This window comes from Bombina bombina, chromosome 6 (genome assembly GCF_027579735.1).
Source record: "Bombina bombina isolate aBomBom1 chromosome 6, aBomBom1.pri, whole genome shotgun sequence".
Taxonomy (NCBI): Eukaryota; Metazoa; Chordata; class Amphibia; order Anura; family Bombinatoridae; genus Bombina; species Bombina bombina.
Genome location: NC_069504.1, coordinates 1,109,186,633 through 1,109,201,896, shown reverse-complemented (window position 1 = coordinate 1,109,201,896; position 15,264 = coordinate 1,109,186,633). Strand labels below are relative to the sequence as shown.

Here is a 15,264-nt window from a genome sequence, read left to right as displayed (position 1 = left end):
CTAAATGAAGATGGAGCCGCCTGCCGCCTGGATGAAGATGGAGCCGTCTGGATGAAGATGGAGCCGCCAGGATGAAGATCCTTCAAGCAGGACTTCAACAACTGTAAGTGGATCTTCGGGGGTTAATGTTAGGATTTTTTAAACTTTTTTGGGTGTTTTTCTAGTTTAGGGTTTGGGCTTTTTGTAAAAGAGCTAAATGTCCTTTTAAGGGCAATGCCCATACAAATGCCCTTTTCAGGGCAATGGGCAACTTAAGTTTTTATTAGAGCTAATTTTTTATTTTGGGGGGTTGGTTGGGTGATGATGGGTTTTACTGTTGGGGTGTGTCTGTATTTTTTTACAGGTAAAATAGCTGTTTAACTTAGGAATGCCCTACAATAGGCCCTTTTAAGGGCTATTGGTAGTTTATTGTAGGCTAGTGGTTTTTTTTATTTTGGGTGGGCTTTTTTATTTTGATAGGGCTATTAGATTAGGTGTAATTCTTTTTTATTTTTGATAATTTCGTTTGTTATTTTTCGTAATTTAGTGTTTGTTATTTTTTGTAATTTAGCCTTTTTTATTTTTTTGTAATTAGATAGTTTGCAATTTTTAGAGTAGTGTTAGGATTTTTGTAATGTGTATTTTAGTTTTATTTAAATGATAGTTTTATATTAGTTAAATCGTTATATTAGTTTAGTTGTTAGTTTAAACTTAGTTTTTTTAATTTGGCAGGTAAGTTTTAATTTTATTTAAGATAGGGAAATTTTAATTTTAATATAAAGTTAGTGGGGCATTAGGTTTAGAGGTTACTAGTTTAAATTAGTTTATTGCAATGTGGGGGGCTTTTGGTTTAGGGGTTAATAGGTTTATTTAGTATATTTCGTGGTGGGCGGCTTTCGATTTTGGGGTTAATAGGTTTATTATAGTGGTGGCGGAATTAGGGGTTAAAAACTTAAGTATAGTGGGGGCGATGTGGGAGGACGGCAGATTAGGGGTTAATAATATTTAAATACTGTTTGCGATGCGGGAGGGCGGCGGTTTAGAGGTTAATAACTTTAGTATAGTGGAGGCGATGTCGGGGACCGGCGGAATAGGGGTTAATAATTTTTATTAGTGGCAGCGATGTCGGGAGCGGCAGATTAGGGTTAATAAGTTTAATATAGTGTTTGCGATGGGGAGGGCCTCTGTTTAGGGGTTAATAGGTAGTTTATGGGTGTAAGTGTACTTTTTAACACTTTTGTTATGAGTTTTATGTAACAGTTTTTTAGCGTAAAACTCATAACTACTGCTTTTAGATTGCGAAACGAATCTTGTCAGTATAGGGTGTAACGCAAGCTTTTTAGCCTCACCGCAAAACTCGTAATGGCAGCGCTATGGAAGTCCCATGAAAAACTTAATTTTTATGAGTGCGGGACTGACGTTGCATTAGAGGCTAAAAGGTTTGCGGTACAGCTATACCGACAAGACTTGTAATGGCTGTGGTGCTGTTTTAACGCTGAAATTACAATTTTTTTCAGCGTTAAAACATGACGCAAAACTCGTAATCTAGGTGAATAGTAGGTGTAGAAATGTTAGATTAGCAATATAAAAGGTGGAATGTTCTCAAACACATTTCTAATATAAATCATAGGCATAAAATTCTCCAAAGTGAATACATTTCTTAGATGGATCAAAGGGCCAATGTGCTATATCTTACCATTATTAAAGGGATACTAAACCCACATTTTTTCAGATAGAACAGCAATTTTAAGCAACATTCTCATTAACTCCTATTATCAATTTTGTTTTGTTCTCTTGCTATCTTTATTTAAAAGACAGGAATGTAAATCTTAGGAGCCGGCCCATTCTGGGTTCAGCACCCTGGATAGTGCTTGCTTATTGGTGGCTACATTTAGCTACCAATAAGCAAGTGTAATCCCGGTTCTGAACCAAAAATGGACAAGCTCCTAAGCTTTACATACCTGCTTTTTAAGTAAATATAGCAAGAGAACGAATAAAAATTGATAATAGGAGTAAATTAGAAAGTTGCTTAATATTGCTTGCTCTATCATCATCATTAAAGAAAAAAAAATGGGTTTATTATCCCTTTAATGTAAAACCACTATATAATTTCTTAAATATTTGTAAAACTTAATGATTAAGTCAGTAAAAACACTGCCAGTTGCCCAGACTCAAATACCATTCATTTTTGTCTGCTGCTTGTTGCTAAATGTACTTGCATAACAGTTTGTGCTAAAATACCCTAAAGTTCACAAAATAACTATTTCACATGAACTAAAAAGCCCCTATGTTGTAAAGCAGGGAAATAAGTTAAATATTAATTTTTAAACCAAAAGAAAATACTTATCCTGCAAAAATTGGTCCATATGAATGAAACAAAAGCACCACTAACAGCAATACTTTCCAATGGTTCTCATATGAGAGTTCCAGTGAATTACTTATGTATTAGCTCTGGATTGGCTGGGCATATGTCAGAAACCAATCCAAACCTGAGAAGGGTGTGCACATTTGACATGAATCATCAGTGTTACCTAAGCAAAGCTCAACACCAACATGTTTGCAGATAATCCCTCTGTTTTGTGTTATGAATTATGAAAACTTTCTTTTTTTTTATCAGGTTTCTAAAAAGGTTTACAGCTATTCTCAAAGTAAAAATTACTTCAAAGGGAAAAAAAAATAGTTCCAGTATATTTTTAATGAGATGACCATTAAAAAACATAAGGAGGTAAAATAGTATTGCTAAAAGCTGTACATCGGAGAACCTGTTTTTAAATGTAATTCTACAGGAGAATAGAAGGTAATGCAGGGAGTTATGAGGAACCAAAGCACATGATGAATGACAAGTAAAGGTAATCGATTGTTCTGTGCTAGATATAAAAGGCACATGAACAAAATCTAAAAAAAAACAAATATGGGAAACCAGCTGTCGGTCTAAATTAGACCTGCTCAGTGTTAATGTATTAGTCACCCTGAATCATTGTTTGAGAATAAATTAAATATGTGCAATTAAATTCTTTGGAGCATATATATTAGTTCTCTGTACCTTGATGTTAAAAGACTAATAGAATTTCCTCATATTCTTACTGAAATAAAACAACTCACATGTGCCTAATAGCTTCTATTTTTTTAAAAATGTTGTGAAACCTCATTACAATAATAAATTAATATGCTGGCGTCTATTTAAATGTTGTCTAGAAGTTTTATAGTTTAAAATGTGATCCTTTTTTTTTAAGTAAAAGATCACAGTTGTATTTAAAACAGAAAAAAGTAAAAAAAAAAAGGTGTAAAAAATTATTGAAAAGTGCTATTTAATTAATAGTCAGTGGAGTCACCAGGAAGCACTATCCACCCCAGAATAATTGTAGGCATCAAATGTGCCCCCACTCTGTTTGATTCCACCTACAGTACATTCTGACTCTACTCGTTACACAAATTAAAATTTCCTCGGATAATGAATTGGTTGGCATTAGACTTAAAGAAATGAGCAATAGATTTTTAGAATGAGGTTATCCCCCGTCTATTGTTTATAAAGAAATGGAGTACACTTTATCAATTCCCAGAGAGACTTTGTTAAGCCATAAAAAGGGTAGTAAAAAAGATGAGCAGCGTTTGGTATTCGTTTCTGAGTTTAATGCACAGAGTAATCAGATACAGCGTATCATTAGAAAATATTGGGAGGTCCTCTCTAACTGTAATCCTGACATTAAAGAGTTTCAGAACTTTCCCATGCCCGCATATAAACATGGTCTCAACCTTCAGCAGCATCTGATTAGAGCAGATGTTGGCTTTAGCGAGAAATTGAAACAGAGTTTCATTATCTGTAAAAAAGAAGGTTGTTATCCATGTTTGAAATGCTTGTGCTGCAACAATATGATAAAATCTGCTGTTTTCTATCACCCCACCATGGGGAAAAAAAATTGAAATTAAAGGATACCGTACTTGCCTTACACAATTTGTGGTATATATGATTAAGTGCCTATGTAGGCGAAGCTACATAGGGGAAACAACTAGAACTATTCGAGATAGAATAGTGGAGCATAAGAGTACCATCAGAACAGGTAATGATAAAGCCCCTGTAGCCCACCCATTTATTAAAATGGGTCATTCTATAAATCAGCTGAGGTTTCAGATAATTGAGTTCATCCCCATGCCCCGTAGAGGTGGAAATAGAGAATGTATATTAAAGCAACGAGAATCCTTATGGATTTTTAAGATGGGAACGATGGAGCCAGTAGGCCTTAATAGAGATTGGGATTTGTCAGTCTTTTTGTAATTTGGCTAAAAATGTAGGACTTTAAAATGTATTAAAGGGACACTTAACACCTGCTTGCTAAAATCCTTAAATCATGCTCCTTCTAATCAATCAAAATCAAGTTAGCATGAATGTCTATGCCCACTTGTCGTCTTACCCCAAATTGTTCAAAAAAAGTGTTTTCAATAACAATGGTATACCTGTGCTCTATGGGTGTATGCATGCCGCCATATTGTGACGTGCGTTACACACAGGTACACCAGTCACATGATATGCACGCATATTGTTCTATTATGTATTTGCTGCTTAGAAGGAATCACATCAGCAGCACACGCTCACTGTGATGCATACAACAGCAGCACATGTGATTCTTGCAGAGCGTGTGCTGCAGTGTTTGTGTAGATAATGTTTAAAATGTGACTAATAGTAGTAAGAATTTTTAACACAGTAATACATAAGTTAGTAAATGCACGGCTTCATGAACAAGAATAGAAAGTAGCAAGCTCTGGGGAGGAAGGGGGAGATCAGTCCGGAAATAAAGGATACGTCTTGCATACGAAAATACAAACTCCGGTTATATAAAATGGTTGCCAAGCACTCCTGACCCTGCAGTGCATAATACTGCACTGGGAGATCCTTACCCTTCCAGCCCGAAAGTTAGATTGCACCTTGGGCTCAAAGCGTGGCTCCTACTGCCGGCTAACAAAAGGCAGCCTAGTCTGTCACTGCCAGGGAGCGTTTGCAAACTCCACAACTGCAGCCTGTTACCAGCGTCTGCAAACTCTACATACTGGGGAGCATGTTCAAACTAATGTCAATCACTTAGCCGGCAGTAGGAGTCAGGGAGCCGGCTAAGTGATTGTTTGTTTGTTCTAGAAAGTGATTGTGAAGTTTGTTCTAGAAACTTATATGTATAGTCATTTTTGTGAGAGTAGGTTTTTCTGTTTTTAATTGCATTACTTAATTGTGTGAAAATTGCCTTTAAATCATTGCCTTTATGAAGGCATATGAAAAGTTAATATTGCTCTTATCCTTGAGCGTCACCTAGTGGAATATGAGTATAAATGGATGTAATTTAGTATATGTGATAGCATGAATAAGGGTGTATTCCCGAAAAGTTGCTGCTACATTTGTTTGTGCTGTGACCTGCAATAAAAAAAATTTGCTTGACACTTTCTCTAGGCCAACCCCATGACACATCAAGCCTGCCCCTTCTGTCATGGCCTTGCCCACTTAACTCCAGTGAACCTCCTGGAAAGCATATCTTGCATACTAGATGAAGCATAAAATATGGATATCCCTCTAATAAGTAATACGTTTTTCTGAACTCTGCATAATACAACTGATGGTCACGTGTACAGCACTTTATAAATATTATATAAAGTGTAATAACCAGAAGCGATTTACTAAATTTATATCTATCTTTATGTCTCAAATAATTCATTATATCTATAAGACTCCTTATTTAAAGGGGGCGGTGAATCTTTCATGATTCAGATAGAACCTACAATTAGAAACAACTTTCCATTACCAATTTTTGAAGGAGCAGTAATGCACTACTGGGAGCTAGCTGAACACATTTGGTGAGCCAATGACAAAAGGCTTATAAGTGCAGCCACCATTTGATAATAAAATTAAATTGAAAAGTGGTTTAAGATTTCATGCTCTGACTGAATCATGAAAGAAAAACTTTTATGACCCATTAAAGGGACAGTCTAGGCCAAAATAAACTTTCATGATTCAGATAGAGCATGTAATTTTAAACAATTTTCCAATTTACTTTTATCACCAATTTTGCTTTGTTCTCTTGGTATTCTTAGTTGAAAGCTTAACCTAGGAGGTTCATATGCTAATGTATTAGACCTTGAAGCCCACCTCTTTCAGATTGCATTTTAACAGTTTTTCACCACTAGAGGGTGTTAGTTCACGTATTTCATATAGATAACACTGTGCTGGTGCACGTGAAGTAATCTGGGAGCAGGCACTGATTGGCTAGACTGCAAGTCTGTCAAAAGAACTGAAAAAAGGGGCAGTTTGCAGAGGCTTAGATACAAGATAATCACAGAGGTTAAAAGTGTATTATTATAACTGTGTTGGTTATGCAAAACTGGGAAATGGGTAATAAAGGGATTATCTATCTTTTTAAACAATAAAAATGCTATTGTAGACTGTCCCTTTAAGCTCAAACATTTCACATATTATAGACCATATATCTTAAAATTGACTGTAGAAAACAGTAAGGATATTTCCATATCATTTATCAGCCTCAAAGAATGTAGCGGGCAGCTAAATTTATTAATATCATTATTATTTGATTTGTAACCATTAAATTCTCTGCAGATGTAATTAAATTAATAAATATTTGATTACGTGCAATAAAAAAAAGCTGTACAATATACTTTAATTACAAGTTTTGTATGTTTGTTTTTCTTTCTCTGAAAATTGTGTTTATTCACTGCACCCAAATACCCTTCTGTAGGATTTAGAATCTTGACCCTGTTACATGCAACACAGTGGTACCTTGATAAATATAAGAGGACATACATGAATAATTGGCCATACCAAAAGAGATACACATGTTCAAAAGATTTTTGTTTCAAGGAGTAAGTCACTGATATGCAAAACAATGCAAAATAATTTTACTAAATAAAGATGGTGTCAATGTCTTTTTAAATAGACACAGGTTAGTAACATTTGCTTTCAGCCATAATCCATTGTAGAAAAACAGACAATTTATATTTTGCCCTTTCTAAGAATCAGCACAAAAGAACTGGAATATCATTTTTCAGATGCTGTTGAAATGTATTGATTTGTAAAACGTTTGTTAATGAAAAGGCTCATTTTCATCTACTATGCAAGAGATTCCGTGGATATACGCACATCAGGGGACGGAGGTGACTGAGATATTGCTAACAAATTTTCATTTTTAATGTAAATATCTATTAAAATACAGACTGTTTGTTCTTTGTGACCAACACCGTAACGTTCTAAAGATCCATAATGCATTTCAGTTAGTGTAAACATCATGCCTTCCACTGGTTTTAAAATTTCCAGAGTAGATGCAAAACCTTTTATCCGAACTGCTTGGGACCAGAAAAGATTTGGATTTTAGAATAGTTTGGATTTTGGAATATTTGTAAATTTGCATGTGTAAAATGGGACGGTTTGGAGTGGGGATGGGACCAAGAGTAAACAACAATATTTAATATAATTTAGGCATATTGCGGCGCCAAGCCAGATTTCCCACACGGCTATTGGCTTAGTTGGAAACGTCACCAAATAGTGAAGATAGCATTCTGCGGGTGGGCTGCCGTAACAGCTCAGTGTGGTGTTCGCTTGGAACAAATAAAGGAGCTTTCAGCATGAATAATTTTATACTTCATGAATGAAAGTCCCCTTTATTTGATCCAATGGCAAATCCTAGAGTTTCACAAACGCTAGGATTTATCATAACTTGCTCACCGACGGCCAATTGACTACTAGCAGGGGCTGTCAACGTCAATCATCCGGATTGTATAGGATTGGGGTGATTTCAGTCTGCCACCTAAAAGGTGGCCGAGCAGTTAAGGAACTTACTACCGCTACTTCTTAATTTCTGTTTCAGGTGGACCTGAAACGAAGGGAGTCGGAATCAGCATCCGCTGCTTAATAAATCTACCCCTATGTATGTGTATTAGTTTATTAATGGGAAGCAAGGCTAAGATAAGATTCATTGTGGGTCTATTTTTAATAAAGCCTATATTTTTTTATTAAAACAGTTTCAATAAATGGTGATCAGTAGAACAACGTTAAAGGTAACTGCCAAATTCCATATTTTGAGAACCTCTGTGATATTTGTGAGGAGAGAAAATAAATACACTAAAGCAACAGTGAGAGGTATCAAGAGATAAAAAAAAAGGAAATTGACAAAGCAAGAGAATGTATGGCCCCACAAACTGAGGCATTTAGTAGGAGGGGCCCCTTCACCCACTGGGAGGAGCGAGGCTGTTACTGGGGAATAGGCAGGTCCAAAAAGGAGGAAGTAAGGAAGCGGTACAGCATTTTTGGCGCCATTAGAGAAAAGTTGTTGCACAGAATAGTGGGAACATAGTTAGGTCTCACTTTTTTCTTGAAAATTCCGGAATCTGTTTGCAGTGTCCGCTTCCCTCATGGACTTGGAGGATTTGGTGAGCAGGCTGCGGTTGGTCGGAGAAAAGGGCCCTGACTGGGTGCATGATGGCCTGTTGGCTCTTTAGGGAGGCAATATGGACCCACACAGTGAGGCCTCTTCAGCACAGAGGTCCAGACCTATGCAGTGCTCCAATCCTCCAGGACGGCTCAGTCCGGAGCAGCACACGGCAAGGGGGGATGTCGTAGATGTAGTCCCATCGGAAATAGGAGGGACATGGCTAAGAAGTCATCAGCAACATCAGTGAGGGCAGAGCAGTTGGCAGTGGCGGGCAAGCGGAGGGAGAAGAACGGCCCCTTGAGGTGATGGCTGAGGTTCACTCAGCCCCTGCAGGTGTTACAGATGATAGGGAGATACCGGAGCAGCCACATGGCCTTGTTGGGCCTGATGAGGAAATACTGGCCTCTGCTAGCAGGAGGCTAGAGTTCCCTATTTCAGTTGGGGATCCGGTTAGGCAGTTAGGCCCCCCTGGGGCTGGGTTAGATCAAATGGAGGAAAATTTGATGATCATTGATTCGTGGCCAGTGTCTGGGGAGGTGGATTGTGAATTGATTCGTGGCCAGTGTCTGGGGAGTGGATCGTGGATTGTGCAAACCCTGTGGTCTCTGAGTCCCCTAGAGGCTCTGTGAACATTTCAAAAGGCAAGGCTGGCAAAAAAGGGTGCAATAGGGTTCACTATGCTCCTGCCATCTCCAGTAGTAGGGGGGTTCGAGAGCTGGTAGGTCTGGTGACAGAGTTCATTGGGTGAGGTCCTCTAGGACAAAAAAGAGAGGTGTTGTGGGGAAGGGATCATGTGGGAAGGGGTGCTCCTAATATTTATCTGTATCCTGTTTAAAAAGAAAACTTTCCTAGCTCCTCAGATGGTGAGGAGGTGGTCCCCCCTTCCCCAGGATTATCAGAACCCAGGGTGAGGTTGGGTTTAACTTTAGGCAGGGGTAGTCAGACACATCATCCTGAAATGTGTGGGGGGGGGGAGTGTGTTGTTTTTGGGGGCCATATTTCTGATACAGTTTTGTCTGGCGCTAACATTGATTTTTCTCTAGCGGGTACAGTGGTAGCCCCTGGGGGCACATCTTTAGAGCAGCAATGTGAGATGTGTCCTATTGACGGCAGAGAGGAGAACTCCTTCTGCTTGGCAGACTCCTGGACAGATTCTATTTGACTAGACCCTGGGAATGGCCCGGTATCGGGTGAGGCCCACCACTCCATGGTAGCGGTAGGTGGTTGTGGGCAAATGTCTAAGGGCAGAATAAGAGCTGGTTAAGGGACAAAGGCAACTACTAGGCCTGTTAGGAGGGGTGGTAGTCTGGATAGAATGCTTTTTGCAGACAATAATTTTATTGCTGATAGGGCCAGATTTGGCAAGGGAGCAATTAGAGGGAGTGAGTTGACCCAGGAGATGCCCTTAGATTCGAATATGCCTGGCCTGAAGAGAGTGAAGTTTTGAAGTGTGATATTTTGCCCGCACAGGCTCTGGAGCCAGTCCTAAGGGGACACGGTACTTTCCATGGGGATAATCGATCCAATGTTTTACAGGTTTCTCAGGGTAGTCCCCTTTCTGATGGAAGACCTTCATCATCCATGGGAGCAGTGCAAACGCAGTCAAGCCTACAGGATGCATGAGACGTGGCAGCAGTGGCAGGTGAAATGACCCATAGGTCACTGTCAGAAGGTGTTTTAGGCAGTATGAATGATGGGTCGGGGAGCAATAGAATTTCTGTTAATTTATTAGAAGTTTTAAGGGATCTGTTAAAGAAGGTTGAGGCCTCCGTATCTTATGTGACACCTCAACCCACGGTGGCTGGAGCATAGGCGCCTTTGTCGGCTTCCGCACCACCGGTTTCCCAGGTGGGATCTCCGGTGGTCTTTTCCGGGGGTGGCGTATGTGATGTGAGTGTTACCCCTGCCGGTCAGAATAGTCCTCTAGTGGGGTCAAACCCGACATGAAATGGGACATAAGTCTATGGTTGAAAGTGATGACTCCTCTGAGGGCATCTCAGCCCTTTCAATCCACAGCTGACAGGTCGGCTACAGCCAGTTTGCCGGCATGAAGGGTTTCTGTTTTACATTTAATAAGGGACAATGCAAATGGGGCAATACCTGCAAATTTAGGCATGAATATTCGGGTTGTGGAGGCACCCATACCTTTGCCAAGTGTTTTAAAAAAGAAAAGACCCTGGGAAGTCTGATATACCTGAAAAAGGGGGTGTCCCCAGTCAGGGTGGAAAGGATGGCGCATTGGTTAGGTCGCTATGCCAATAAACGAGGTTGTTGGGAAAAGCAGACATTTTGCTTCACGGTTTTGAGTTTGGTTTATTATACTCTCAGTTGGGGGGTTGGGAGGTGTTTGGGGGCAATTTGAAGTCCACTAGGGACCGGCCTCAGGTTGTTGAGGAGAAACTTATGAAAGAGGTTGAATTGGGCAGAATGGCTGGCCCTTTTCTTTCATTGCCTTTCCCCGGTTTATGGATATCTCCTTTGGGTGTGGTCCTAAAACGGGAGCCGGGAAAATTACGGCTTATCCATCATTTATTGTATCCAAAAGGGAATTCAGTTAACCACGGTATTTCTCCTGAATTGGTTTTGGTCAAATACACATCTTTTGATAATGCAATTGATTTAGTAAGGTTGGCCGTGAGACACGCTTTATTGGCGAAGGTGGACTTTGAGGCGGCCTTCCGTTTATTACCAGTCCACCCGATTTCACATAGGTTATTAGGTTGTTGTTTCGATGGTTGCTTCTTTGTTGACCTCTGCTTCCCAATGGGGTGTTCCATTTTTTGTTTGCTATTCGAGAGCTTTAGCACCTTCTTGGAGTGGGCCATCAAAGAACTATTAGGTGAGTTGTCTGTTGTACATTACTTGGATGATTTTTTGATTGTGGTCCCTTCGAGCGAGACGGTGTGCAAAATAGAAACATAGAAACATAGAATTTACGGTAGATAAGAACCAAAGGGCCCATCAAGTCTACCCATATTACATGTTACTTTTTCCTTAGGATAGCCTTATGCATGTCCCAGGCATTTTTAAATTCCTTTACAGTCTTTGTGTTTACCAACTGTTTTTTCTGGCGAGTCTGAAGACTCACCAGAAACACGGCCCTTCAAGCTCCGTTCAGAGCTTGATAGATAGGCCTCTTTGTGTTTATCACATCAAATGGAAGTTTATTCCATGAATCCACCACCCTTTCTGTAAAAAAATGCTTCCTCAAATTTCTCCTGAATCTACTGCCCTCTAACTTTAGATTGTGACCCCTTGTTTTGGCATTTATTTTTTTGTGAAAAATGCTTTCAGCTTCTATTTTATAAAGTCCCTTCATATATTTGAAGGTTTCTATCATGTCACCTCTTTCCCTTCTATCCTCTAAACTATACATATTTAGATCATAGAGTCTTTCTTTGTACGTTTTATATTTTAGACCATGTACCATTTTAGTAGCCCTCCTTTGGACAGCTTCTAGTTTATTTATATCTTTCTGAAGATATGGTCTCCAGAACTGTACACAGTATTCCATATTTGGTCTAACTAATGATCTGTAAAGTGGCATAAGAACCTTGCTATTTCTGCTACTAAAACCTCTTCCAATGCAACCAAGCATTTGACTGGTCTTGCTGGCTGCACTGTGGAATTGTGTACCAAATTTTAAATCATGTGAAATAATAATTCCCAAATCCCTTTCTTCTTTAATTACAGTCAGTAAAGTACCATTGAGACTATAATTGGCCTTTGGGTTTTTGGATGCATAATATATATATGCATAATTTTGCTCTTGATAATATTAAATTTCAGATCCCATTTATTTGACCAGTCCTCTAGTTTATTAATATCACAGTTCATTTGATCAACTCCTCCTGGAACATCTACCCTGTTACAAATTTTTGTATCATCAGCAAACAAGCAAACCTTCCCCTTAAGCCTACTTCCAATATCACTTATGAACATGTTAAACAAGACAGGCCCAAGAACTGACCCTTGGGGAACACCACTAGTAACTGATGCCTCATTTGAATGTACTCCATTAATTGAAACCCTCTGTCGTCTATCTTTAAGCCAGCATTCTACCCACTTAACAATCTTAGCATCTATTCCATGGCAATACATTTTGTGAATAAGTTTGTTGTGTGGGACGGTGTCAAATGCTTTGCTAAAGTCTAGATATGCAACATCTATGGCTCCTCCCTGGTCTATTATTTTAGTTACATGGTCAAAGAAATCAATTAGATTAGTCAGGCATGATCTTCCAGCAGTGAAACCATGCTGTCCTTTGTCTTCTAAGTTGTTTGTCTGAATGAAAGATACAAGTCTTTCCTTTAAAAGAGTTTCCATTAATTTCCCTGCAATTGAGTTCAAACTGACTGGCCTATAGTTAGCAGAATCTTCCCTACTACCCTTTTTATGAAGAGGGACTACATTGGCAATTTTTCAGTCTTTTGGAACAACTCCTGTTAGAAGTGAAAAGGATGGAGCATTGGTTAGGTTGCTAAATGTTGAAAGATATGTTTTATCACATGGCCGAGGATTTTGGAGTGCCAATAGCACTTGAGAAGTCTGAAGGTCCAGTTACGGTCTTAAGTTTCTTAGATTATATCATAGATTCAGATCGCATGGAATGCAGACTCCCAGAAAACAAAGTGGAGAATTTGATTAAAGTGATAGAAAATTTTCTCTCAGTAAAAAAAGGTAAAATTAGTGGAGATGCAGTCTTTACTTGGAAAGTAAAATATTGCCTGCCGGATCATTCACGTGGGTAGGGTTTTTTTGTTGAAGGCTCTCCCTGGCTACTGCGGGAATTCGATTGCCTCATCATTTCATCAGACTGACTGGTCCTTAAGAAGGACCTGAGAGTGTGGAAAGTTTTCCTTGAAACTTTTATGGTTCTGCTTTAATTCAGGTCCTGCGTGCTTCTGCTGAGGAGCTGGGTCTGGTTATGGATGCTGCTAGGAGCAAGGGTTTCGGTGCAATTTTTGGAAATGAGTGGTGTACCTCAGAATGGCCTGAGGCTTGGAAGGAGAGTGATTTGGTTAATAATTTGGTGTTTTAGAGCTCTTTCCTGTTCTGGTGTCTCTTTTTGTGTGGAGTTCTGATTTGCAGGATAGGTTGATCTTGTTCTCCACAGATATCTTGGGAGTGGTATCAGCCATTAATTGTTTATGCTCCTCTTCTCCTCCAGTAGTCCAATTGTTGAGCATTTTTGTTCTGCAGTGTATGAGGTTGAATGTGTTGGTTAGGGCCCAACATTTACCGGGAGTGCAGAACTCAATTACTGATGCGCTTTCTCATTAACAATGGAGGTGGACAGCATGGTGAAGGATGTCCTGGAAGCATTGTGGACCCTTGGTATGGAGGACTTTCCCATCTGGTAAGAACCTCCATGGCCCAGAGTTCATGGAAAGCCTATTCCAAGGTTTGGGTGGCCTGGGAGGCATTGCTTTTAAATCAAAGGATTGTATAGGGAGACCCAGCTTGCCAGAGGGTGCTGCTGGATTGGATATGGAATTGGAAGCTTACTAACCTATCTCCCTTGTCAGTGGACAAACATATGGCCGCCCTGTCATTCTGTTTCAAGTTGCTGAATGCAATTAACCTTACTAAATCCTTTTGTGTTCGTCAGATCGTTAAAGGGCTCAAGAAGAACAGGTGTAGGGGGGGGCGGTCGTCGTCCGGTGTCTTTTTCCTTATTGTCTAAATTATGGGACGCTCTGAGAATGGTGTGTATGTCACCATACGAAATGATGTTTTTTCAGATGGCATTAACTCGCCAGAAACACGGCCTTCAAGCTCCGTTCAGAGCTTGATAGATAGGCCTCTTTGTGTTTATCACATCAATTGGAAGTTTATTTCATGAATCCACCACCTTTCTGTAAAAAAATGCTTCCTCACATTTCTCCTGAATCTGCTACCCTCTGACCCCTTGTTTTGGCATTTATTTTTTTGTGAAAAATGCTTTCAGCTTCTACTTTATTAAGTCCCTTCATATATTTGATGGTTTCTATCAATTCACCTATTTCCCTTCTATCCTCTCTAAACTATACATATTTAGATCATGGATTCTTTCTTAATCTAATGACCGCTGCTTCTTAACTTCCAATTCCGGTGAACCTGAAACAATGGGGCTCTGAAGCAGCATCTGCTGCTAAATAAATGGAGACCTATATGTTTTTTATATCGTTATGTAGAAGCAATTCTATGTGCTATTTATACAATGATAAAACAGGCCAAGATCATATAACACAGCCATTCCCATGTGCACCATATGGTACGTGGCAATCATTTTGTTACAGGGCTGCTGGGAAATTTACCTTTAGAAGACATCACAAAAAGAAGTATGATCAGCGCTTTGAGGGAGAGAGTGGCCCAGCCAGTCATCCTTTTGGTCTCATCTATCCATTAGAGAATTGCCTGGAGGAAAAAACATAGAGTCAATGTTACAAATAAATCTTATAGTAGATTAATAAAACACATTTAATTAATTAACGCATGACAAGTTTTGTTACTGTCTGTAAGTGGAATGTATCAGTAACCAACATATTTAAATACGAGCACAAGAATACAAAAATATCCCAAGATATTCCCCAACCATTGTCTTTCAACCCAGCTACATCTACCGGGCTCAGTCATCAACCTCTTCCCATCTCCAATACTGCCCCTTCTCCTACCAATTCCCTCCTAATTGGTCATCACAATGTCCCACTTATAAACCACTCTACAAGCTAAGTCAAGCAACCCCCAAGTCTCAAATATAATTCAACCCTAACCTCTGGATTGTAAGCTCAATGGGGCTGGGACCTATCAGGGTTGCAGAATTTATGATGTCCATGGGAGAAAACTTTGTTTTAGATTTGTTTTGTCTAAATTTTACTAGTTA

At 39.3% G+C, this 15,264-nt stretch overlaps 1 protein-coding gene across 3 annotated transcripts in view; it reads right to left on the bottom strand.

Moving 5' to 3' along the window:
* SHISAL1 (shisa like 1) overlaps nt 1-15,264 on the bottom strand; it is a 306,304-nt gene that overhangs the window by 89,774 nt on the left and 201,266 nt on the right. For all 3 annotated transcript variants that reach the window (XM_053719047.1, XM_053719046.1, XM_053719048.1), the window contains exon 2: nt 14,699-14,798. In XM_053719047.1, coding sequence (XP_053575022.1) covers nt 14,699-14,765 — 67 coding nt within the window. In that variant the 5' untranslated portion in view covers nt 14,766-14,798. The remainder of the gene's footprint in view (nt 1-14,698; nt 14,799-15,264) is intronic.